Source organism: Capsicum annuum, chromosome 7, assembly GCF_002878395.1.
Source record: "Capsicum annuum cultivar UCD-10X-F1 chromosome 7, UCD10Xv1.1, whole genome shotgun sequence".
Lineage (NCBI taxonomy): Eukaryota > Viridiplantae > Streptophyta > Magnoliopsida > Solanales > Solanaceae > Capsicum > Capsicum annuum.
In genome coordinates, this window is record NC_061117.1 from 220,602,089 (window position 1) to 220,627,495 (window position 25,407).

A 25,407-nucleotide genomic window follows, 5' to 3' on the forward strand; every position below is an offset into this window, starting at 1 on the left:
ACGATAAAACCATCAAACAGAAAGAACAACAAGAAAATAGAACAATCAAGACTAGAAAAACAACCAATAAAAATCTAGGAAAAACAAAATTCACGACTTCAACTAATATTTAGGAACGAGGAAAGCAAGGCACTCTACTATTCACTAACTCACTATCTTAATTATGATCTTCACACTTTTCTACCAAGAATCATATCTTTTTGAACTAGAATATTCTAAAGAGTACAACAAATTAAATAATACTCCCTCCGTTTCATTTCACTTATCTCAAATTTTTTAATTTGATTTCTCATTTTACTTGTTATTTTTCACCACAAGTCAAGAAGAGATAATTTTTTCTCCATATTTTACTCTTTGTATTAATTATTTTTTCTTCAAATTATATTTAAATAAAATAATGGTAAAGTTTAGGTGGTTAACAGCATTAGTAAGACCCTCCGGTACAAAATTATACTAGCAGTTAGGTAGAGGTTAGAATTTCAGAAAATGCAGGCCACATGTAAGTCGGTCTACTTTGTTGTTGTAGAATTTTGACCTCTGTTCGGTTCCTAAAACCTTAAAGAACACCTCTTCTTCCTTAAACCCTTCAACAACAAACCTAGTTTTTAGCAATTTTCTTTTCAAGTAACTGTTGCAGTTTGTGAATTGTGTGTAAGTGAAAAAATAAATGGGGAGAATTTTTGTGGTTGATCTTGAAGGCAGAAGTTACAATTGCAAATTCTGCAAAACCCAATTTGCTCTTGCTGATGACATTGTTTCAAAGGTACAATTTTTCTTTCCTTTCCCCCCTTTCTCTTCTGTTTTTTCTTGTTTTTATTTGTTTGTTTTAATAATTGCAGTGTTCGGGTCAACTTTCGTGCACCTTGACTAAATCCACGGATACCTGGCACTTATTAGTTTTTTTTCTTTATAACTGTAGTGTAGTGTCGGGGATAGCTTTCGTGCACCTCGATTAAATACACAGACTTACTCCCTCTGTCCTATTTTAGTTAGGACACATTTCATTCTACACGGTGATTCAGAAATCATAAATTAAATGATGAATTGTACTATTTTACCCTTTACTCATATCAATGATGTTCATCCGGCATAGGATTGGACATTTATAATTGTTCACATTTAATGTATATTATTAATTGTAGGGGTTAAATGGAAAAAGAATAATTAATTCTATTTTGATTTAGTAAGTGATTAACTAATATGAGATATTTACTTTTTGCAAGATAGACCAACTAAAATGGGACGGAGGGAGTATTAGTTTTTTTTTTTTTGGAAAAATTACTTAAACCTACAACATAATGTTCTATTATTACATAAAATCTCAATTATCAAAAGTAATTACGAAAATTCCTTTTTTACACTTTCTCTTACCACACTTCATATAGATATCTCACATACCCTTTTTTTTCTTATGCTTAATGCTCCTCAAAGCTAAGTTGCTCTGACTCTTCAAAATGTCTACAGATATGTGTCGGATCCTCCAACAATAGTATATTTTTAAGGATCCGACACTGGTGCGGCAACATTTTTGGAGAGTCCGAGCAACTTAGTCTCAAAGAGTGCCTAAAATCAAGAAATCTCAATGTTTTCAAAATTTTCCATTCTATACACAACAAAAACTTCAAAATTTATCAACTATCAATATCAAATATCTCAACAAAGCAATCAAAGTTTAACAAATGGATTCTCCATTTTGCGTAAACTATTGGTCCCAGCCAGCTCGCCCTCGCTATTCCTCAAACATCAGAGGATTACCAGTCCAATCGATCCACCAAAAATTCGACAGCAAAGGTTGTTCAGATTCCGGTCCAGTCCATCGAGTCTGATCCGGACCAGTCTGTTTCACGAAAACCTAAGTCGGACCGGTCTGGTTTAGCTTTGAGCAACCACCGCAGTCATCACGTTGCCCGCCAGTCTTGAATTCATATACATATCTTGAACCAAATCTCAAATTGCTCAACTATTTATAATATGATACATAACACAAATATGTATATTTATAAGGTAAAGGGCTTTGTCGTTGAATCTGCATATTTTTGTAATTTTTATATTCTTATACATAGCTATAAAGTATCAGTTGTTCTTATTTCAGCCATGATACATAGATTAGTTATGTATATGATTGCAAAAATCGTTTGAGATTTGTTATTTCACCCCTTATACATAACAATGCGATGTGTATGAATGGATTACTTCTAATTTGATACATATTATAGTTATGTATTTATCCATATACATAACGATGGAATGTTCATCTTCTTGATATTTTTATAAAAAGAAACAGAGCTTGAGAAAATTGCAAAATTTTGATTGAAAATACAAGATTTGATGTTGTTTGATCGACTACCTTTATTTGGTGTTACAAACTTTGAAATTCAAAGTTGATACTGATTTTAAGGGATTCATTAATCGCACGTTAATAAGGTGCAATCTTGGATAATTATTAAACCTTATTTATTTCCTTAAATATCGTTAAGAAAGTTAGTTCTGATACATAAGATACGTACGTGTATCAACATTCAGTTATGTATATGAATAATTATAATCTGGGAGAGAAAAAATTTACTGAAAAAATTGAGAGAGGGTAATTAAGAAGCAAACTAGTGAGATTTATGTTATTTACCCCTTTTTTTAAAATAATCATGGTGTTGTATGTAACGAAATTTTGTTAAATTTATATCCTACAAAATTTGGATTATATTAAATTCAAAATATATTAATTTCAAACAAATATTGTGGATTAATATAATTGAATTAATTAGTTAAGTCCAAACATATATAGATTTAATTAAAGTCCAACCTTAATTGGGTTAGACCATTAATTTGGGCTACAAATGACTAAGCCCACTTTAGCAAGCCCAAGATGTCATCATATCAATTTGGGCTACACTTTAGCAAGCCCAAGATGTCATCATGCTCTAGAGGCCTAATTTGGTGCCACGTGTCAAATGACGTGGCATGCCAAGTCAAGTAAAGGACTCAATGGGACCATATGACATGTCAAAATGATGCAGTGAATTAAAAGCCCATAAAAAAGTGTCATGTCACTTAAATCCTGATTGGTCAAAGGAAATTCATAGTTATCATGACTATGTCACTTAAATTTGATTGGTCAAAGCAAGTTCATATTTATCATGACTCTTTACACCCTACAGCTACAAATAGGGGTCTCATAATTCAGAAAAGACACCAACAAGTCTAGCAAGAAGCAAGAGAGAGCTCGTGGATCAAACGCTGCAATTTCTCTACAAATTCAAGCATTCAAGATCAATTCATCAAGATTCAAGATCAAGACTACAAAATTCAAGAACAAGCTCAAAGACCCTTGAAGTCAAGTATAAGTCGAGATCAAGTTCATCAAATCCGCAAATCAAGATTCAAGATCAAGACCGCAAGATTCAAGAACAAGCTCCGTAGCCCTTGGATTCAAGCACAAGTCAAGATCAAATCCATCAAGTTCACCAATCAAGTTCAAGTTCAAGATCAAGATTGAAGCCCTTGAATTATATTTGAAAAGACAAATCAGAGGATTCGTAGAGATTGTAACACTCACATTGAAATCAATAAATCTATTGTTGCAGTATTTTCTTGTCTCGATTATTATTTTCGGTCTTGAGAATTTTATTGTCCAACAAATTCTGGCACGCCCAGTATGACGATCTCTACCTCTCATCTCAACTTTTCCAACTTTGAATTTTAACAACACTGAAATGACTTCCAAGAAGATCAATTCTCAATCAACTGCTTCCAAGACTGCTGGTTCAAATTTCTCTGCCGAAGTAGAAAGCATCCTTGGTGTTACTTTCGGAAGCTTGAGAGCTGTCACAAAGAGCAAGGCCAACATGTTAGGACAACAAACACATCCAGTGTCATTCGCGCCAACACCAGTTTTGGGATCTTTAACCCTAAAAGGAATGAAGTCCAATGCAAATGCTTCGAAAGGAGGAACCAACGTGGCAGAAACACTTAAGAAGACGCTTGCTCTACTTGAGCATTATGGTTTGAAATAATGTGGCGCAAAAAGCGTGGTCGTTTAACAAACGCGTCATCTCCACTTACACCGCATAAGCCGAGCACTTCGAAGATCAACTTATACGACAATCCGTGTTACTCTCCAATGTCTCCAGTGATCATGCAAGCAATGGTGACTGATGCCTCGTCTATGGAGGGCAGCTGGCGAATCTGACAAAGGCAATCGAGGGTCTGACCAAATATGTTTAGAATTAAGATGCTCGGATTGATAAGATAGTGGATAGGATGGAAGGCCTGATAGACGGAGAGTCTAGCCATGCACCTAGAAAATCTCCGGAAGTTCAAGTGACAGAACATCCTGTGAAACAAATACCATCGACTAAAGAGGTACAAGTTTCTTCTGAGGGAATGACCCCGATTAAGCAATTGAAGGAATTCATTGAAGGGACCCTCAAAGGCAAGTATGATGTTGTCACCAAGTCATCCCTTGCGGCGCATAGAGATGACTACTCGTCCCCGCTATAAGAAAAGGTAACTTTATGGTAATCTTACGGCGGATAAGGATGAATACTCGTCCCCGCCATAAAAAAGGTAACTTTATGGTAATCTTACGGCGCATAGGGATGGCTACTCGTCCCCGCCATAAGAAAAGGTAACTTTATGGTAATCTTACAACGTATAGGGATGATTACTCGTCCCCGCCATAAGAAAAAGTAATTTTATACCTAGTCAAGATTCTTTTATACCTATTGTTGTACGCCATAGATTTAACCCTTTTTCTGCTTTTTCTTTCTTTTGCAATTTGAAGAGATGGTGATTTTCAGACACTACACCTTCCCTTCCACCGGATTCAAGTATCTTATAGTCAAAACTGAAGGTGGGGCCCAACAGACTCGACTTTTGACTCACTCCATTGATTGGTCGATATTCAATTTTGTGACCTTCTTTCAAGAACCCATTTTCCATGATGAACTAGACTTTGGTACAAACCCCTAATTCTGATCAGTCATTCAAGTTGTTCTCTCTTCAAGTGCCGGATCATCATCATGCAAATATCGCAACTTTACTTCCAAGCTTGGGTCGTCGTATAACTTTAGGAGAGATACGTTGGAGAGCCGCGATGACAATTGAGGGAGAGTACCGTCACATTCTTGGGTATTGGGAGTGGACAGAAGATATACTTGGTAGGAGCCAAGAAAAGAAACTCTAAGTAAGGTACAGATTTATGATGATGTTTATGCATCACTTTTTACTTATGACCGTAACTCAGACATATTTCAAGCATTCTGTGAAGCTTAGTGCCCCAAGACAAATACACTTCTCACATCTGTCGGGGAATTATCTATTTCTTTATGGGATTTGCATGTTCTTGGAGGCTTGCCAATTCAGGGTATTCTTTATGAAGAAGTAGTGCCTGAGGCCAAAAAACTTACAGGATTAGATGCAAAAAAGGTAAGGTATGTCTCTCGAACTTGTGAGTACTTATTTGAGGCCTTTCATAACCTGCGAGATGCTAGCCAAGAAGTATCATTCAGCGATTGGATAACATTCTGGTGCAAGAAACCTTCAAAGTACGACCCCTGCTCCACCAAGGCAGGAAAAGAAATCTGCTCGCCTTGAATTGACGCACAACCCTAGCGGGGTTTTGCCCGATACACTAAAATGGTCATATGCCGAAGAAAAGGTATTTTCTGAGCTTGGGGTGAACCATGACAAAAAAGATGACACATATTGGCAGCTTTCTTGTCTTATTGGTTATGTGCTTTTGTTTTTCCAGTACGAAAGGTGAATTTATTCACCCTGGGACTTTCAACATGGCATGCATAATGGCGAGTGGTTGGCCTTACAATACTGGTACTGGCTAGCATTTATAGTGGACTAAACAAGATATCTTCTTCAGCGCAACTTGATCAAATCAAGGTTCGCTTTCCTATTCACTATGTGTATGGTTGGATTGCTCATTATTTCAGGACCCATTATCCATTTGCCGTCTGTTCCCACTGTGATCATATACTCCGAAGAGGGTGGTGCAAAATATTTTGACAAAAATGATGCAAGAAAGTGTATCCATAGTGGGAAGAATATGGTTTGGACTTCTACCATGCAGGACAAAATGCATCCGAATATGGTTTGGGCTTCTACCATGCTGGATAAAATGCATCCTTACTTTTATGTGGATAGTGAGAACGCCTCAACATTGGAGACGAGCTACTTTATGAGTATTTGTTTTAGCTATCTCACAATTAGATGCAGAAACTCATTTATCATTGAGCCATATAGTCCACACCGCTTCAGTCTACAGTTTGGATTTTATCAAAATATTTCGAGCATCATGAAGAATGACATTCGCACTGCCTCTTTAGAAAAAGGACTGACATTTTGGAGGATTTGCACATTGAGCTGATCATCCTCACGAGTAACTTTTCCTTCAATTTCGCCTAATGTAGGCGAGTTCTTTGGAACCGACTATCAGACTTGGTGGAAAAAGACGCATGGGGATTTCCTTGATCATCACCTACATACTTTAATGAACATTGCTGGGTCATCTACCGCTACACATTTGGGGAATTCTGATGAAGTACCTATAAATAAGGCCCTTATTACTGATGTTCCTCCTTCGGATGACAAGTTGCCAAATCAACATGAAAAGAGAGATCTCATACGCCCCCGGTGGTATACGAGGGCAAGACTCCTTCTTAAACTACTCATGTCTCTAAAAGGCTGTCCCAAGATGAAAGTAAGAGTAGTAGTAGAGACTGTTGCTGGAAAAGAGTAAAGGTACATTTCGACGATGCGAGAGGTACTAGTCCACCGGTATTTGAAATTTATGATGACGCGGATAATCTATTGATGATTATATCAGCTCCTATCGAGGAGGTATGGAAGGTGGTTCCATCAGATTTGGACCAAATACAGACTCATCACTATCATGTGACCCTTCACGCTACAAAGTTGTAACATTAGCCGGCTGCATAAGAACAAAAAAAGGCATTAATAAAAAAGGGGGTCATTAAGATACACTCGGTAAAATAGATGTAACCATACCTCCTCGATAAGAGCTGATATAATCCTCAATGGATTATCCGCGTCATCATGAATTTCAATCACCTGTGGACTAGTACCTCTCGCATCGTCGAAATGTACCTTTACTTTTTTCCAGCAACGGTCTTTACTACTACTCTCACTTTCATCTTGGGATAACCTTTTAGAGACATGAGTAGTTTGAGAAGGAGTCTTGCCCTTGTATACCACCGGGGGCGTGTGAGATCTCTCATTTTTATGTTGATTTGGTAGCCTGTCATTCGAAGAAGGAGGAACATCAGTAATAAGGGCCTCATTTATAGTTACTTCATTAGAATTTCCCAAATGTGTAGCGGTAGACGAAACAACAATGTTCGTCAAAGTCTATAGGTGATGATCAAGGAAATCCCCATGAGTCTTTTTCCACCAAGTCTGATAGTCGGTTCCGAAGAACTCACCTACATTAGGCGAAATTGAAGGAAAAGTTGCTCGTGAGGATGACCGGTTCAATGTGCAAATCCTCCAAAATGTTAGTCCTTTTTCTAAAAAGGCAGTGCAAATGTCATTCTTCATGATGCTCGAAATATTCTGATAAAATCCAAACTATTGACGGAAGCGGTGTAGACTATATGGCTCAATGATAAATGAGTTTCTGCATCTAATTGTGAGATAGCTAAAACGAATACTCATAAAGTAGCTCGTCTCCAATGTTGGGGCGTTCTCCCTATCCACATAAAAGTAAGGGTGCATTTTGTCCTGCATGGTAGAAGTCCAAACCACATTCTTCCCATTATGGATACACTTTCTTGCATTATTTTTGTCAAAATATTTTGCACCGCCCTCTCCGGAGTATATGATCATAATGGGAACAGACGGCCACTGGCAAATGGATAATGGGTCCTGAAATAACGAGCAATCCAACCATACACATAGTGAATAGGAAAGAAAACCTTGATTTGATCAAGTTGCGCTGAAGAAGATATCTTGTTTAGTCCACTGTAAATGCTAGCCAGTACCGGTATTGTAAGGCCGACCACTTGCCATTATTCATGCCATTTTGAAAGTCCCAGGGCGAATGAAGTCACCTTTCGTACTGGAAAAACAAAAGCACACAACCAATAAGACAAGAAAGCTGCAAATATGTTTTATCTTTTTTGTCACGGTTCACCCCAAGCTTAGAAAATACCTTTTCTTCAGTATATGACCATCTTAGTGTATTGGGTAAAACCCCGCTAGAGTTGTGTGTCAATTCAGGGCGAGCAGATTTCTTTTCCTGCCTTGGTGGAGCAGGGGTTGTACTTTGAAGGTTTCTTGCACCAGAATGTTATCCAATCGCTGAATGATACTTCTTGGCTAGCATCTCGCAGGTTATAAAAGGCCACAAATAAGTACTCATAAGTTCGAGAGACATACCTTATCTTTTTTGCTTCTAATCCTATAAGTTCTTTGGCCTCAGACACTACTTCTTCATAAAGAATTCCCTGAATTGGCAAGCCTCCAAGAACATGCAAATCCCATAAAGAAATAGATAATTCCCCGACAGATACGAGAAGTGTATTTGTCTTGGGGCACCAAGCTTCACAGAATGCTTGAAATATGTCTGAGTTACGGTCATAAGTAAAAAGTGATGCATAAATGGTATCATAAATCTGTACCTTACTCAGAGTTCCTTTTCTTGGCTCCTACTAAGTATATCTTCTGTCCACTCCCAATACCCAGGAATGTGACGGTACTCTCCCTCAAGTGTCATTGCGACTCTCCAACTTATCTCTCCTAAAGTTATACGACGACCCAAGCTTAGAAGTAGAGTTGCGATATTTGCATGATGATGCTCCGACGCTTGAAAAGAGAACAACTTGAATGACTGATCAGAATTAGGGGTTTGTACCAAAGTCCAGTTCGTCATGGAAAATGGGTTCTTGAAAGAAGGCCACGAACTTGCATATCGACCAATCAATGGAGTGTGAGTCAAAAGTCGAGTCTGCTTGCCCCATCTTCAGTTTCGACTATAAGATAGTGTCTGAAAATCACCATCTCTTCAAACTGCAAAGGAAAGAAAAAGGGTTAAATCTATGGCGTACAACAATAGGTATAAAAGAATCTTTGACTAAGTCATCCCTATGCGCTGTAAAATTACTTTTTCTTATGGCGGGGACGACTAGCTATCCCTATGCGCCGTAAGATTACCATAAAGTTACCTTTTCTTATGGCGGGAACGAGTAGTCATCTCTATGCGCCGCAAGATTAGCATAAGTTACATTTTCTTATGGCGGGGATGAGTAGTCATTCCTATGCGCCGTAAGATTACCATAAAATTACCCTTTCTTATGGCAGGGACGGGTAGCCATCCCTATGTGCCGTAAGATTACCATAAAGTTACCTTTTCTTATGGCGGAAAGATTACCATAAAGTTGCCTTTTCTTATGGCGGGGACGAGTATTCATCTATACGCCATAAAATTACCTTTTCTTATGGCGGGGACGAGTATTCATCTATACGCCATAAAATTACCTTTTCTTATGGCAGGGGCGAATAACCGTCCCTCTGCACCATAAGATTACCATAAAATTACCTTTTCTTAGGGCGGGGATGAGTAGCCATCCCTGTGCACCGTAAGATTACCTTCAAGGACTACCTTATTTATGGTAGGAAAGGATATCTATCCCTTTGCATCATAAGACTATCTCCTTTATAAAAAAGACGTTATCTTGAGCAAGAGCTTGTAGTTCACCTAAAAAAAAAAAGAAGAAGAAGAAAAAAAAAAGGGGAACAAGAGCGAAAAGAAGGAATGCTCACCTAAATATGGCCAGTATCTCGATCGGCAAAGATGGATCAAATTACACCCTTGAGTTTGCTTGTCTATCAAAAGTGTCGTAAACATTAGAGTTCTCTTTCCAACGAAAAAGGACACACAATTTCAATGTTCCCACGCCTAGATATGATTTGTCTCGTGAAGCCTAGTTTTGAAAAAATCAAGCGGTTCGTGATTTTATCGCTCCTACTTTGAGATATGAAAATTTCAATAAAGACGCACAAATCTGGAATTTTCAGCATGACAGAATTTAAAGTCAAATTCAAAATTCGGTCTAAAATAATGCTGAAAGTTTTAAATCATGAATTTCGTATATGTTATATTTTTTCGAGTCTAGTTTTGGAAAAATGAAGCGGTTCATGATTTTATCGCTCCTACTTTAAGATATGGAAGTTTTAGTAAAGAAGCGCAGATCTGAAATTTTCAGCATGACAGAATTTAAAGTCCACTTCAAAATTTTGTCTAAAATAATGCTGAAGGTATTAAATCATGAATTTCGGATATGTTATATATGTTTGAGTCTAGTTTCATAAAAAATCAAGCGCCTTATGATTTCATCATTCCTACATCGAAATATGAAAATTTTAGTAGAGGTGCAAATCTGAAATGTTTAGCATGATAAAATTTCAGGGCTAACTTCAAAAAATTATCAAGAATTATATTGAAGGAGTTTAATGCTGAATTTTGGATATGTTATAGATCTCGAAGTTTAGTTTCTAGAATATCAAACACTTCATGATTTCGATATTCCTACAATGACATATGAATTTTCTACCACTAACATGTTGTGCTGAAAAAAAAGTGACGAAAATAAGAGAAAAGTAGGAGGGAAAGAAATTACCTCAATATTATTGATGGCTTGGAAATCCCAAAATTGATACTGAAAAAGTGGGGAACCTACATCCTTTTATAGAGTTGTAGATGGATGTTTCATTCTCCAATACAAATTCAAATTAGAGGTTGTTTCCTTCTTCCATACAAATTCAAATGGGAAGAGTTCCCATCTCCAACGTAAATTCAAATTGGAGGTTGTTTCCTTCTTCCATACAAATTCAAATTGAAAGAGTCTCCATCTCCAATACAAATTCAAATTGAAAGAGTTTTCATCTCTAATACAAATTCAAATTGGAAGAGTTTTCATCTTCAATGCAAATTCAAATTGGAAGAGTTTTCATCTCTAATACAAATTCAAATGGTAGGCTATTTTCTTCTCCCATACAAATTCAAATTGGGAGTTGTTTCCTTTTTCCATACAAATTTAAATTGGAGGTTGTTTTCTTCTTCAATATAAATTCAAATTGGAAGAATTTTATTCCTTGTTAAGTAAGATGGTAAAATGTTTTCCAAAATCTATTTGAAATTGGATCTTATGCCTAAATAATCATACTTCAAGTGTAGTCTCTAAAGTATGTACTCGACCAGCCTTGAAGTAGGGGGCAATTTGTATGTAACGAAATTTTGTTAAATTTAAATCCGTACAAAATTCGGATTATATTAAATTCAAAATATATTAATCTCAAACAAATATTGCAGACTAATATAGTTGAATTAATTAGTTAAGTCTAAACATATATGAATTTAATTAAAGTCCAACCTCAATTGGGTTAGACCATTGATTTGGGCTATAAATGACTAAGCCCACTTTAGCGAAGCCCAAGATGTCATATTAATTTGGGCTACAAATGACCAAGCCCACTTTAGCAAGCCCAAGATGTCATCATGTTCTAGAGGCCCAATTTGGTGCCACGTGTCAAATGACGTGGCATGTCAAGTCAAGTAAAGGAGCCAATGGGACCATGCAACATGTCAAAATAATGCAGTGAATTAAAAGCCCATAAAAAAGTGTCATGTCACTTAAATCCTGATTGGTCAAAGGAAATCCATAGTTATCATGACTGTCACTTAAATTTGATTGGTCAAAGAAAGTTCACATTTATCATGACTCTTTACACCCTACAACTAAAAATAGCGGTCTCATAATTCAGAAAAGACACCAACAAGTCTAGCAAGAAGCAAGAGAGAGCTCGTGGATCAAACGCTGCAATTTCTCTACAAATTCAAGCATTCAAGATCAGTTCATCAAGATTCAAGATCAAGACTACAAAATTCAAGAACAAGCTCAAAGGCCCTTGAAGTCAAGTATAAGTCGAGATCAAGTTTATCAAATCCGCAAATCAAGATTCAAGATCAAGACCGCAAGATTTAAGAATTAGCTCCGAAGCCCTTGGATTCAAGCACAAGTCAAGATCAAATCCATCAAGTTCACCAATCAAGCTCAAGATCAAGCTCGAAGCCCTTGAATTATATTTGAAAAGGTGAATCAGAGGATTCATAGAGATTGTAACACGCACATTGAAATCTATAAATCAATTGTTGCAGTATTTTTCTTGTCTCGATTATTATTTTCGGTCTTGAGAATTTTTATTGTCCAACAGGTGTCTAAGCCAACTTTCATGCACCTCGACTAAGTCCACGGGATATCTGACACTCATTAGTTTTTTAATAACTGTGGTGTTCTAGTTAGCTTTCCAGCACCTGGACTAATCCACGGGAGGTGGTATTTATTAGTTTTTTGTTTATAATTGTGGTGTCTGGGGCAACTTTTGTGCACCTCTGACTAAATCGACGGGATATCCTCCACTTATTTGTTCTTTTTTTGTTGGTTGAATCCCTAGATATTGCTGTGGAAATCTTGATCTTTCATTGTCATGGTTATATATCACTTTAGGTACAAGTAATAGTGAATGAGTAATTGTCATGTTATTTAAAGCAAATGTAACGTGTTTCTTGTTAATTCAGAAGTTTCAAATTTTAAGAAATTGTTCTGTGAAGTGTCTTGAGGATTCGTCGTGAATTTGACAAGGTTGACGCTGGCTGCTAGTATACCGCAACTGGCAATGTGGTTAGCCTTGGGACTGGCAACGTGGAAAGCTCAGATAGGCAGATCTTGGTGATAGTCTTCATTATAATACAAATTATTTGGTTTTTGGAGTAAATATTTGGACTTTAAAATGCCGTAAGGATGATGAAAGGAATGAAGGGATAATCGACAAGGTGAGTGTTCTCGAAGAGAAAATCGTGAGGAGAATTTGGAAATCGAGATATGCAAAATGAAGAGACTCTCTGGAAGATGGTCTTCTTTGTTTTTAGGTCTTGATAGATTTTTCTATCGGTTGAAGTTATTATGCAGGCTGATTAAATCTCTTCCTAATGCCTTTAGGGGCGGTGAAGAAAGCCCAGTTGCAGGCCCTCTTTTAGAAAGTAAGAAGCATACAGGCCCTCTTTGAGAAAGAAGCGTACAGAAAAAGGCTGGGGATATATATACCTCACAAATTGATGATTGTTTATCATCATCATCAGAACAAAGATCAGCCTAGACCGAGATGAAGGGAAGATGCTTTTGGAACAAGTTTTTGATAGGAACAACCAAAGTTAGAACCCCCCCCAAATATGGATTCAAATCCTTCAATAAGATTTCTTTGAAAAGCGTAGTGTGGATCGCCAACAAATTGAAGCTTTTCTTCAAGGAAGTGATAAGCCTCGTTTGTTATGTTCGAGTATGGGATTTCTTTTCCTCTATTGAACACGTTTTTCTTGTAAGAACTCAAATTGTAGATTCTTATCCTTTGCGTGCATTAAAAGCAAAGGCATGTTTAGAGCTCTAGTAATCTGAAATGAACTCGGAACCAAAATAAGCGAAGTTATGAATAAAGTGATCAAAATAGGCCACCTATTTAATAAGTTACCAAAATAGGCTAAACGTAATAAATTATTACGTTTTTTAGTTTTTTCTTAACGGTCAACTAACAGAGTTGACTTTTTGTAAAACGTAATAAATTATTACGTTTTACAATTTCTTTTGTAAAACGTAATAATTTATTACGTTTTATCAAAAAAAACATAAAACGTAACAAATTGTTACGACTTATACGAAAATCTAAAAAAAATAAGTCAGTGTTTTGTCACATCACCGTTTTTATATCTACTTTTTGTCAAATTTGACAAATCGTAATAAAAACTTACGTTTTATGTCAAATTTGTGTCCGACACTTTATGTCAAACTTACTTTATACCAAACACTTTCACTATTTATGTCAAATTGTAAAAAAATTGACTTTATGTCAATAAAGTTACTTTTACACTTGATGTTAATAAAAATGTACAAAAGGCATTTGAATATGCAGCCGTCCATCTTGTTTTCTTTTTCTTCCTTATCCACTTTCTCCTATTTCCCCCTCTGTTTGGTCCAAAAATCTGGTGAAGTGCAGTCAGCCCTTGGGGTGCTTGTTGATGGCCTTTTCCCGGAACATTTTTGTTGCAATAGCACAAGAAATCATGTTAAACATCTCAGAATAAGACTAGTAACCTAAAGTTTTCCGGCATCAGCAGATCAAATACTAGTTGAGATATATAACTCTGGAGGTTACATTCTTTCCAAGGTTGAAAGGAACGTATTTGTATTAGTCGAGGTGCGCGCAACATGGCTCGGCCACCACCTTTATCACAAAAAAACAGCTGAATCTATGGTCACGCAGGTGGTTCAAGGTATAAAGTTAAAGTTACCGCAGCCAATCCAAATATTGAAAGTCTCAATGGGCGACACAAGTATAGGGGTTACTGTTATACAATTTGACATAAAGTATAAAAGTAACTTTATTAACATAAAGTCAAATTTCTTACAATTTGACATAAATAGTCAAAGTGTTTGGTATAAAGTAAGTTTGACATAAAACGTAAGTTTTTATTACGATTTGTCAAATTTGACAAAAAGTAGACACAAAAGCAGTGATGTGATAAAACACTAACTTATTTTTTTTAGATTTTCGTGTAAGTCGTAATAATTTATTATGTTTTATATATTTTTTTTGATAAAACGTTATAAATTATTACGTTTTACAAAAGAAATTGTAAAACATGATAATTTATTACGTTTTAAAAAAATCAACTCTGTTAGTTGACCGTTAAGAAAAAAGTGAAAAACGTAATAATTTGTTATTGTTGTTCTACGGAACACAGAGAAGAAGAAAACGTTTGAGGATAAAAAATATTCTGCTTGTTTATTCATCCACACCTGCGAATATAAATAGACAAGACTGTTGTTCTATTTCTAACTAGGAAACTAATAAAATCCTATTCTACCTTCAAGTAGGATACTAATAAATCCTATTCTATATCAACTTAGATAACTGAATTTCAGAAATAAAATTACTAAACTAAAAAAGAAAAATAACAGCAAATAACTCAATACTTTAACACTTCTCCCTGAGTTGTTTGCTGGTAACTCCAAGTTGTTCACGAAGAGTTTCTTTTGGAAGAGCTTTGGTAAATATATCAGCGAGTTGATCCTCCTTGGTGGCAGCGTCTACTTTCTTACGGTCATATTCTTTCAGCTGCCCCACAGCGTATTCATCAATGGCATCAACCATGTAGAGCACTTCATATCTGCTGCCATATGAGGGTAACAGGTGAAGTGACCTCGCTCTTGATGTTTCACTTTGAAGTTTTTGTTCCATCAAAGGTGTCAATGTAGTAACCCACTTACTAGATTCAACACGCCTAGTATAGATCAATTCCATTATTTTACCACATAATACATCAACCATTTGAGTTATTGGCAGCTCATTCACCTCCGCAATCCAATCATAGGAACGTTGCCCAAAGTTGCATGTCAAGTGGTCATACCTTGCCCCACAAAAAAAGGCATTTGCCTAGTGTTCGGGCTCACTTCTAGTTACCTAATTGTAAACTTCAGGTGAGATAGCTTTAATATTCTCAGCACAGCGGTCAAAAGACTCGCGTTTTGGGGCACAAGTAGCAGCATATAAATCTTGGATCATAAGGCGCCTAGCTTCATGCGAAAACTGCCCTTTTAAATCATTATTAAGTTTCTTTGCAAGGTAACACAGACAAAAATCGTGGTAACATTCTTCACCAAAGACACTCTTATCCCTCTTTGGAAATCAGAAATAAAAGTAATTGGACGTTATCCTGAGACAACAGATTTTAGTTCTGAAAGAAACCAATGCCAGTTGTCATTGGTCTCCTCATCTTCAGAAGCCTCTTCCTTTCCACGAGAATTTGATCCTCCAGACACCACCAGAGTACTGCTTGAAGCAGGGACCTGCGGAAAGCCACTATTTGCATGCTCAGGATTTATGGGAGTTGATGTCTGAGCACCTGCTAGATGACTTGAAAAGCTAACTTGGGAAGACACTTTTGAACTGGAAGCAGGTTCATTTAACCAAGAAACCGTTGCCTTAACCTCAGCAGGCAAATCAACATTATCAAATTGTGCCTGCATGCTCAAGTAATCACATTCAACATCATCATCATTTTTGTAAAACATATAGTTGTTATCATCATCATAGTTTGACACATCATCGCATCATCCATCCCATCATCTCCGTCATTCTGATCTTCATGAAATGTGACGTCTGAATTGGAACCATTGTCATTGCCAGAGTCTGGAGATTCGGATATGGTCCCAGCTACAGTATTTGGATTATCCTTAGTTATAGCCTCGTTATTGTTTTGAAGCTTTTGAGGATTTTCTTGAGAAGTGATTTGTTCGATTTCAACGTCTATTGTAGCGCAACAATTTTCAACTTTTCCAGAATAAAAAATAAAATCGTCATCGTTGTGCTTGGTGGTCACAATAACTTGCTCACATTGACTACTTTGACAAACTTGCTCAGAATCTGAGTTCCAACTCAAAGGAAAACTTTTTTTTATCATTTCAACCGTAATCACTTCTTGGCCGCTAGAATCAGAAACAACACATTTTTTGTCTTTGAACAATAACATATAATCTCGTTCTAGCATTTGACCAACACTCAATAGATTTTGGTCAAGATCAGGTACCAATAAAACATCTTGAATAAATTTAGTACCTTTGGGAGCTTCAATTGCCACAGTTCCCTTACCAACAATCTCCAACTTGGTTTTATCGGCTAACTTGACATCACCTTTGGCAGATTCCAATTTCGTAAAATATTCTCGTTTGCTGGTCATGTGTTGAGTGCAACCACTATCCAAAAATCATGTGTTTTCATCATTCAATCTTGTTGCTGCCATCGCCGTAAATACAAACTACTCCTGTTCTTCAACTTCCGAAACGTTGGCTTTTTGAGTTTGTTGGTTGTTCTCCTTTTCACTCTGCAAAACCTTTCAATATGACCAAACTTATTGCAATATCTACACTGGAGAGGTGGTTTCTTCTCCTTAAACCAACAATCATCCTCTTTATGATTATTTTTTTTGCAATACTTGCATGGAGGAAAGTTTTCTTTCTTCTTGACTTCATTGCGAGAATCGCCTTGATTATTTCTACTAGAATTAGTAGAAGTTGCTGGGATTTTACCTTCCTCTAGCATCTGCATCTTCCCTTTGAACTTGGCTTGAAGAGCAGTTTCAGTAGCTTCTTCTAGCCTCAAGGATCTTCTTTGCTCTTGAGCTTGAAGAGCATGTACAAGTTCCGAAGGTGACAGTTTTGTAAGATCCTTTGAATCTTCGAGTGAGGAGATCTTTGCTTCAAATCTTTCCGGTAAACTCACAAGAACCTTTTCCGCGATTCTTGAATCCGTAAGCTCTTCTCCCATAAGTCTGATTTGGTTTACAACCTTCACCAACTTGTTGGAGAATTCTTCAATAGTTTCTGAATCATTCATTCTGAGAATTTCAAACTCTCTTCTCAAATTTATCACTTTTATTTGCCTAATCTTGTCACTTCCGTGAAATTCTTCTTTCAACGTGTCCCAAGCCTCCTTTGCAGTCTCACTCGCCATAACTCTAGCGAAAATTACTTCCGAAAGTGCTGATTGTATGCAAGAGAGAGCTTTAAAGTTTTTTGCAACCTCTTCTCTGTGATTCTTAATTTGCGCCATAGTTGGATTATCTGGCAAAGGATTTACCTCTCTTCCAACCTCTACCGCTTGCCATAGATCATATGCTCACAAGTATGTTCTCATCTTGATAGCCCAAATTGGATAATTCTCACCGGAAAAAATTAGGGGTGAAGGAATTGAAAAATTATTGGAAGCCATAACAATATTGACTTTTAGGCAGGGTTATTTTTGGGGTCTTCTCTCTTATAGATCCCTCAAGAAATTGGCTCTGATACCAATTATTGTTCTACGGAACACAGAGCAGAAGAAAACATTTGAGGATAAAAAATATTCTGCTTGTTTAATCATCCACATCTGAGAATATAAATTGACAAAAAGACTCTTATTTTATTTCTAACTAGGAAACTAATAAAATCATATTCTACCTTTAAGTAGGATACTAATAAATCCAATTCTATATCAACTTAGATAACTGAATTTCAGAAATAAAATTACTAAACTAAAAAAGAAAAATAACAGCAAATAACTCAATACTTCAACGGTTTCGTTTAGCCTATTTTGGTAACTTATTAAATAGGTGGTCTATTTTGGTCACTTTATTCACAACTTGGCTTATTTTGGTTCCGAGTTCTAGGTTTCAGGTGCCACGTGCTTCGAGCATAGACATTTGGTATTTATACACTGTCCAAACAGAGTAAACATTTGGCTGTGTTGATCGACTTTGTCCTTCAGTTCGGTTTATTCATTTTTTTTCTATTTATGTAGACAAATAGATTGAATGTGAAATGTAGTAGTTATGACAACGTGGCGCGAGGCATAAAGCTTCCGATAATATTATTAATATTATAAACATACATCATTCATTTCCAAATGTGCTCGACAAGTTTTTGTATTTTGAAGACAGCCAATGATGACATCATTACGTACATTAGAAAATATTTTGTGCTTTTTATAACCAACTAAAATCATTTAAATATTGATCCCCAATGCTATTTCGCAATTTATTTTTGTCTGCTTCATGGATGAGAAATGCTCTTCCTATAGTCGCGATCGCAACAAATAAAATCAGTGTCAACTTCATAAGTAAATATATCTCTTACAAGATTTGCTTTGATCAATGCTTTTGTGAGATCAGTAAGTCCTTGTAAGTTGGAGCTAAATTGCTCGGACGCGAGTGTGGGTTTCTGACACGGATGCGGATTCGACAAAGTCTAGTATAGATTTAGGCATTAATACATGTGTTGGATTCGGCTAAAAAAACTCAAAATTATATTAATAGAGCTATAAAGATATTCTAAATTTTGAGAGATATTCCGTGGAGAACTTACATATATGTTGTAGAATGCAATCTTTCCTTCTCCAAAATGGGCATTAAAAAGGCATAATTTAATTGTCAACAACAACAACCCAGTATATTCCCACATAATGAGGTCTGGGGAGGGTGAAATGTACGCAGTCCATACCGCTACCTCCGAAGAAGTAGAGAGGTTGTTTTTGATAGACCCCCGGCTCAAGAGAGAAAATAGTATAGCAAGGTCGTAATGCAACTCGAAACAAAATGTATAACACAACAGAAATAAGCGATAAAATAATAATAGTAAATATCAAGGAAATACAAAATAAGTAAAGTACAAGCAATACGAAATAAGAAATAGGCAAACGGATACTCTCCTAGTAGTATCCGTTTTGAGTTAATTTAGAAATATCCCCCTTTTTTACGAAAAGAGAATGCTCATAAATAGCAAATATTGACCAAGAGGAAAAGCTAAAAAAAGATTGAAGGTATTGCATTCTACCTGCCCTAAAGATGTTTTATCTTCTACTTTTAAATATCAAAATCTATATCCTCCCCCCCCCCCCCCCCCCCCCCCCCCCCCAAATTTGTCCATGGACTCTGGTAAACGTATACCACGACCCACATCGATTGACCAAATCGTGCACCCTTGCTAGTGTCGTCAGTTCAGAAACAAAAATGAAGAGTCCGCGCAACTTAAGAGTTTTAGAACTTGGGATCATCACATTGCATATGGATTATGAAAAATATTGAGTTGGAAACACCAATCTTAAATTTGTTATTTTTTTGGATAATACTTTGCCATAGTTATTATTCTACCCTTGTCTAAATTAGCAAAGGAATTAACTAGATCAAGCAAGCCATCCTAAGAATTCATGCATCAAAACATTCCGTTTGAAATATCTATTGGGCCGGTCCACCCTTAAGGGGTGTTAATTAGTCCATTGGCATGTCCTCTTCTTAATCCCAACCCTAGTATATAAATACATCATTACAAGGGTGAGGAAAAAAAAAAATTTCCCTAACAGCTAGAGTTAGTGAAACCTATGCATCCTCAAAGATATATAGGTTGTGGAAGAAGGGAATCCATCGCTTTGTGAGGATTTCCGACGATCTACTGGATCGGTTTGTGAGGATTTTCGACGATCTATTGGATCGGTTTGTGGGATTTTCGATGAATGGTTTGTGAGGATTTTCGATGGTCTTTTGGATCCGTTTTGCGTACACTCTACCCTCTCTAGACTTTACTTGTGGGATTTTATTGGGTATGTTATTGTTCTTGGTTACACAAATCGCAGTTGCGGCAGATCTGCTTCCTCCTTGGAGAAACTCGTAAGTCTCCTAACTACTCCCTCTGTTTAAAAAAGAATGACCTGTTTTCCTTTTTAGTCTGTTTAAAAAAGAATGATCCTTTCTTTTTTTGGCAATACTTTAATTTCAACTTTCCACATGGCAAGACCACAAGATTAAAGGACATTCTGGTACATTTGACACAACTTTATTTAAAACCACAAGATTCAAAAGTTTCTTTATTTTCTTATACTTTGTGCCAAGTAAAAGTACGTCATTCTTTTTGAAACGGAGGGAGTAGTAGTTATCATTTTAAATACTACATATTCATTAAGCGGGGGAAGTTGTTTTCTCTTTTAGAGATTTTGGGGATAGTTTCCTATCAAGATAAAGGTAAGGTCTACGTACACTCTATCCCCCAGAGATAACACTGGGTATGTTGTTGTTGTAAAAAAGGCCAAAAACATTAAAAAAAATAAAATAAACAAAGATTAAATAAAACAAATTGTAAAAAAGAATTACTGTTGGATTTTTTGCTTAAATTGAATTGCTAAATATATTTTATAAAGATGTGTCTTTTTAGAAAAGAGGTGTCTTTAAGAGAAAAAGCGTCTTTTTAATAAGATGTGTTTTTTAGTCTAAGAGGTGCCTATTAGATGAAAGGTTGTGTCCTTTGATTATGTGGTTTGCAACAATTCTTTATAAACTCCAATTACTTATTTTCTAACATAACCTTGTCTTCTCTATTACATGAGAAATGAATAAATGTTTTCTTCTCCAAAAAGATCAAGTTTCATAGTTCTTGCTTGCTTTTCTGAAGAATATCTTCACTATTTGCTTAGTGCAAAATTCAGTAAGCTTGTCATATCCGTTAAAACTATTTGCATATAATATCCTAGCAATCTCGCGGAATAGAGAGAGCAAATATCGTTTTTAGTAAAGCGTTTTGCAGTTGTTTCAAGCCTTAACTCTTTGTTCGTTGTTTAGATTATTAAATCTTCATCTTGTGTTCTTCTTCATATAATATTTTATGTTCATGGAAATCTTCATAAAATGCTTTCCTAAAAACGATATTTGCTCCCTCTGCTCTGCGAGATTGCTATGAAATTATATGAATTGTTTTAGTGGATATGACAAGTCTATTGAGTTTTGCACTAAGCAAATAGTGAAGAAATTCTTCTGAAAAGCAAGAACTATGAAACTTGATCTTTTTTGGAGAAGAAAACATTAATTCTAAGGTAATAGAGAAGACAGAAAGGTTATAAGTAGTTGGGGTTTAAATAGAATTGTTGGAAATCAAATAATGAAAGGACACAACCTTTCCTATAAGAGGCACCTCTTCATCTAAAAGACACCTTTTCTCTAGAAGACAATTACTACTAAGGGAAAGGAGAATAGGTGAAGCGCCTAATTCTTAATTGCCCTTGTAGAGGGCTGGAATCGAACTCACGCAACCTAGAAGGAATTTGGAGTTTTGCCGGTGGCACCATGGAATATTTTGTTCAACGGGTGGCACTTTAACTATTTATCATGAATTCTCTCTCTCTCTCTCTCTCTCTAGATATATATATATATCGGATGAGGTTTGCAGGTGGGGTGGCAGCCCCTTGGTCCTTAGCAGATCCGCCCCTGGTTAAAAGCAACTTCTTTTTCACTCATAAGTAAAATATTCATAAGAATTGTCTAGCGCCTATAGGTGATGTAAGTGAGTAAAGCTAGAAGCGGGGAAAATTGACAAAAACTTCTTAACTGAAATTCAAGAAGTTTCTTTTTATCTCATTGTGTATGAACTGTTAGTTTACTTGCTTTGTCATGTTGTATTGCATGAAAAATTGTGTTTCATTTTTGCTGCATACAATTGCATTTTAGTTTGCAATGATTACTTATGTCTCTGATGTAATCTCCTTTATGCTATTTATTCAGAATTTCCATTGCCGCAGAGGAAAAGCATACCTTTTCAGTAACGTGTAAGTGGCCTCTACTTATTCTCTACAACAGATCGATATAATATATTGTTGTTTCATGAATCAATATTTTTTTTACAAGTTATTTAATTTGTCGGTAAACCTTCATCTTCGTGAGTGACAACTGGTGCTTTCTTTTTGGGGCTTATAATGTGACTGCTTTTGTTGTTGGGAGAAAGTGGTGTTTAATATGTTGGTGCGTCATTAGGATGCAGCGGATAAAATAAGTTTTAGAATGGAAGTTTTCTTCTTATTGGTTATGTATCACTTTACCATTGACAACCTGCTGCATCTATTTTCAGTAAAGTTATAGGCAATACCCTCTTATTCAACGCAACCATTTGTGACAAAATGGTAAAGGTTTCATTATGATAGTACCAAGATGGTACAAAAAGTACAAACCCGCAGAAAGACAAGTCGGACACGCTACATCAGCTATTCTCCTACTGTGTATCAGTGGACTGCAGCACTTGAGCTAAATCCAGAATTGCATTCTGGTTAGGAATTAAAAACAAGTACCATCAACCATTCTTTCTTCTTTTACTATTATTCCTTTAAATTTGGAAAGAGGGGGGGATGGAAAAGTGTGGGGAGTTTAAAGTCTTTTTAACACCAAAAATGTACATGTAGATATAAATGGCTATTGCAATGAAATGAACTTGAGGGATATAGGAACTTTTTCACATTTGAGTTGTAACTTTCAATTGATCACTCCGCCACAGGTAGTTATTATGTGCTGTTGAGCATGATTGTTTAAATTTGGCCACATTTGGATATAGGGTTTGCTAGGTTATTTAAGGTATGTTCTGTACATACTTACGTATGTATGCTTGCATTCTTCTTGCCCATCTTCCTTCAAGTCTTGGGTTTCCCTGGATTAACCTGGCTGTCCAGATGGTATGTTGTCATCAACAACTGTAGTTCAAGTTATAGTGTCATTAATTGTTAAATTAATGGGATATTGACCTACCTCACAATGTGGGAATATACTGGGTTTGTTGTTGTTGTAATGGGATATTGACCTAGCAAGTCAAAACGGAAGACAATGCAGCATGCTGCACTTTTGTTGCACAGTTGCTGTGTGTAGGCTGAGTTTCTAAGCAGCTGTAGTTGGTAGGAAACTACTTTACCTTTTTTAAAGATGTTGCTATGTTTAAAGCGGTGGTTAGACGAACATATTTATGGGGCAGATTATTGGTTAGTCTAGATTCTCTTGTAGAGAAGATGAGACTGACAGAGACGAGGATGTTGATGTTTAGGTGGATGTGTTGGCATACCAGGAAAGATAAAGATTAGGAATGAAGTTAGTAGGGACAAGGTGGGAGTGACACCAGTGGAGCACAAGGAGTGAAGAGGAGCGGTGTAGATGGCCCTGGTTAGGAGGTGTGAGAGGTTGGCCGTTGTGGGCCTTATGAGGGGTAGAGGTAGACCTAAGAAGTATTGACGTGAGGTGATTAGGAAGAATATGGTGCAACTTCAGCTCGCTGGTGCCTCTTTTTCCTTGATCGTTTAACCGAGGTATATCAAAAACAACCTCTCTACCTTCTCAAGGTAGTAGTAAAGTCTGTGTACACTCTACCCTCCCAGACCCCACCTATGGGATTACGCTGGGTTATTTTTTTGTTGTTGTTGCGATGTTTAAAGCTTATTTGGTGATAGGAGTCTATGATTCAGTCTAAGCTGAATCATGTTACAGCACAAGCTAGTTATTCAATTTAAGGGTTGAATGGTTTAGCTTATGTCATCGTTAGGAAGTGATCTCTTCCTAGAGGCACATTTTCTTTTTGAGAACTTAAATTTTCAAATTCGCATAAAAAACGTCTAGTTCAATTGTCTTCTTTACTTGGCTTTCCTGATTTTGCAAGAGTTGAGAGACGTGTGTTGTTCTCACCATTTTCTGTTCTTTTCCTTCCCAGGCTGATCGGGTTACTTACCTCTACCAATTTATATGATGGAAGTTTTCACCTTCCTTTGTGTTTGTTATTCAGGGTAAATATAACTTATGGACCTCGTGAAGAAAGGATGATGCTTTCTGGAATGCACACTGTAGCAGATATATTTTGCTGTCAATGTGGGCAGATTGCTGGCTGGAAATATGTAAACCCTCCTATTCCTCGTCCTCGTCCTTTGTCCATAGGCACCGATAGAGCCAAATTGTGTAACCATGAGAACACACACACCCACATAATATGCACACACACACACACCGTCACCGTCAGTATAAAGAATTTTCACTCTATCAATGTATGCACGTTCACCTATCGTGGCAGGTAACTTGAAAGTTCCTCTTGTTGACGGCTATCATTTGTCTCTTTTACACAGGAGGTGGCTCATGAGAAAAGCCAGAAGTACAAAGAAGGCAAATTTGTCCTTGAAAGGTTTATTTCTCTTCCCCCCAACCCAATCATTTCTAGTAAAAAATTAGTCATTATGCTAATTCACATCAACATTTCAAGTGTTCCTAATATAACATTTATATGTCGTTCATAATATGTGTGACAGAGGCAGGATCATCGATGGAGGTGATTCCGAATTCTACATTGATATGCGTCCAAGCACGAGTGATGGTGAAGATGCATAGGCTTGGTTGACATTATATTTAAATGTAATGATATTTTGTGGTTCATCTTATAGGACTTGTCAAAATCTCTGTTTGGATATGCGATATCTTGTCGATATAGAAATTAAGTTGTAAAAGTGTTTCTTAATCAACATGATTCGCTAAAGTTGGGGCCCGTTAGCGCCTGTTAAGACATGTGATATGAAAATATGTAGTTTTCTTTGAATATGTAATTGGGATTTTTGATTTTTTTTTTTAATTAACATAGAAACTGTATAAATTGTGAAAATTATTAAATTCTTAATTCTACAATCCTATCGTAAGGTGTCGTATTGATATTTTTATTATAAATAAATAAATGTGATTATAAATTTTTAAATACATGTGATTTAATAAAGATCTGTTGATCAATAGTAATAATTAATTATTTTTTAGTATAGTCTTTTACATAGTATGGACAATAGTCCTGAATAATGCATGTCTCTTGTAGTAAGATGTTATTATATATGTCGATACATACGATGTTTAAATATTGGTTGGGTATTATAATTAAAAAAAATAGTTTAATAATTTTGTATACCAAAAGGAGAAAAAGTAATGTATGTGTTAACTAATTTGACTCAAAAAGAAACAGGAAAAATACTAAAATA

At 36.2% G+C, this 25,407-nt stretch overlaps 1 protein-coding gene across 1 annotated transcript; it reads left to right on the forward strand.

The window, feature by feature from the left end:
* The first annotated feature begins 144 nt into the window (after nt 1-144).
* LOC107878640 (protein yippee-like At5g53940) lies at nt 145-24,990 on the forward strand. Its single transcript, XM_016725703.2, has 5 exons — nt 145-763; nt 22,157-22,200; nt 24,186-24,294; nt 24,520-24,575; nt 24,700-24,990. Exons 1-5 carry the CDS (start codon nt 668-670, stop codon nt 24,776-24,778), a joined length of 384 nt encoding a protein of 127 aa, XP_016581189.1. The 5' UTR covers nt 145-667; the 3' UTR covers nt 24,779-24,990.
* Nucleotides 24,991-25,407: the final 417 nt, after the last annotated feature.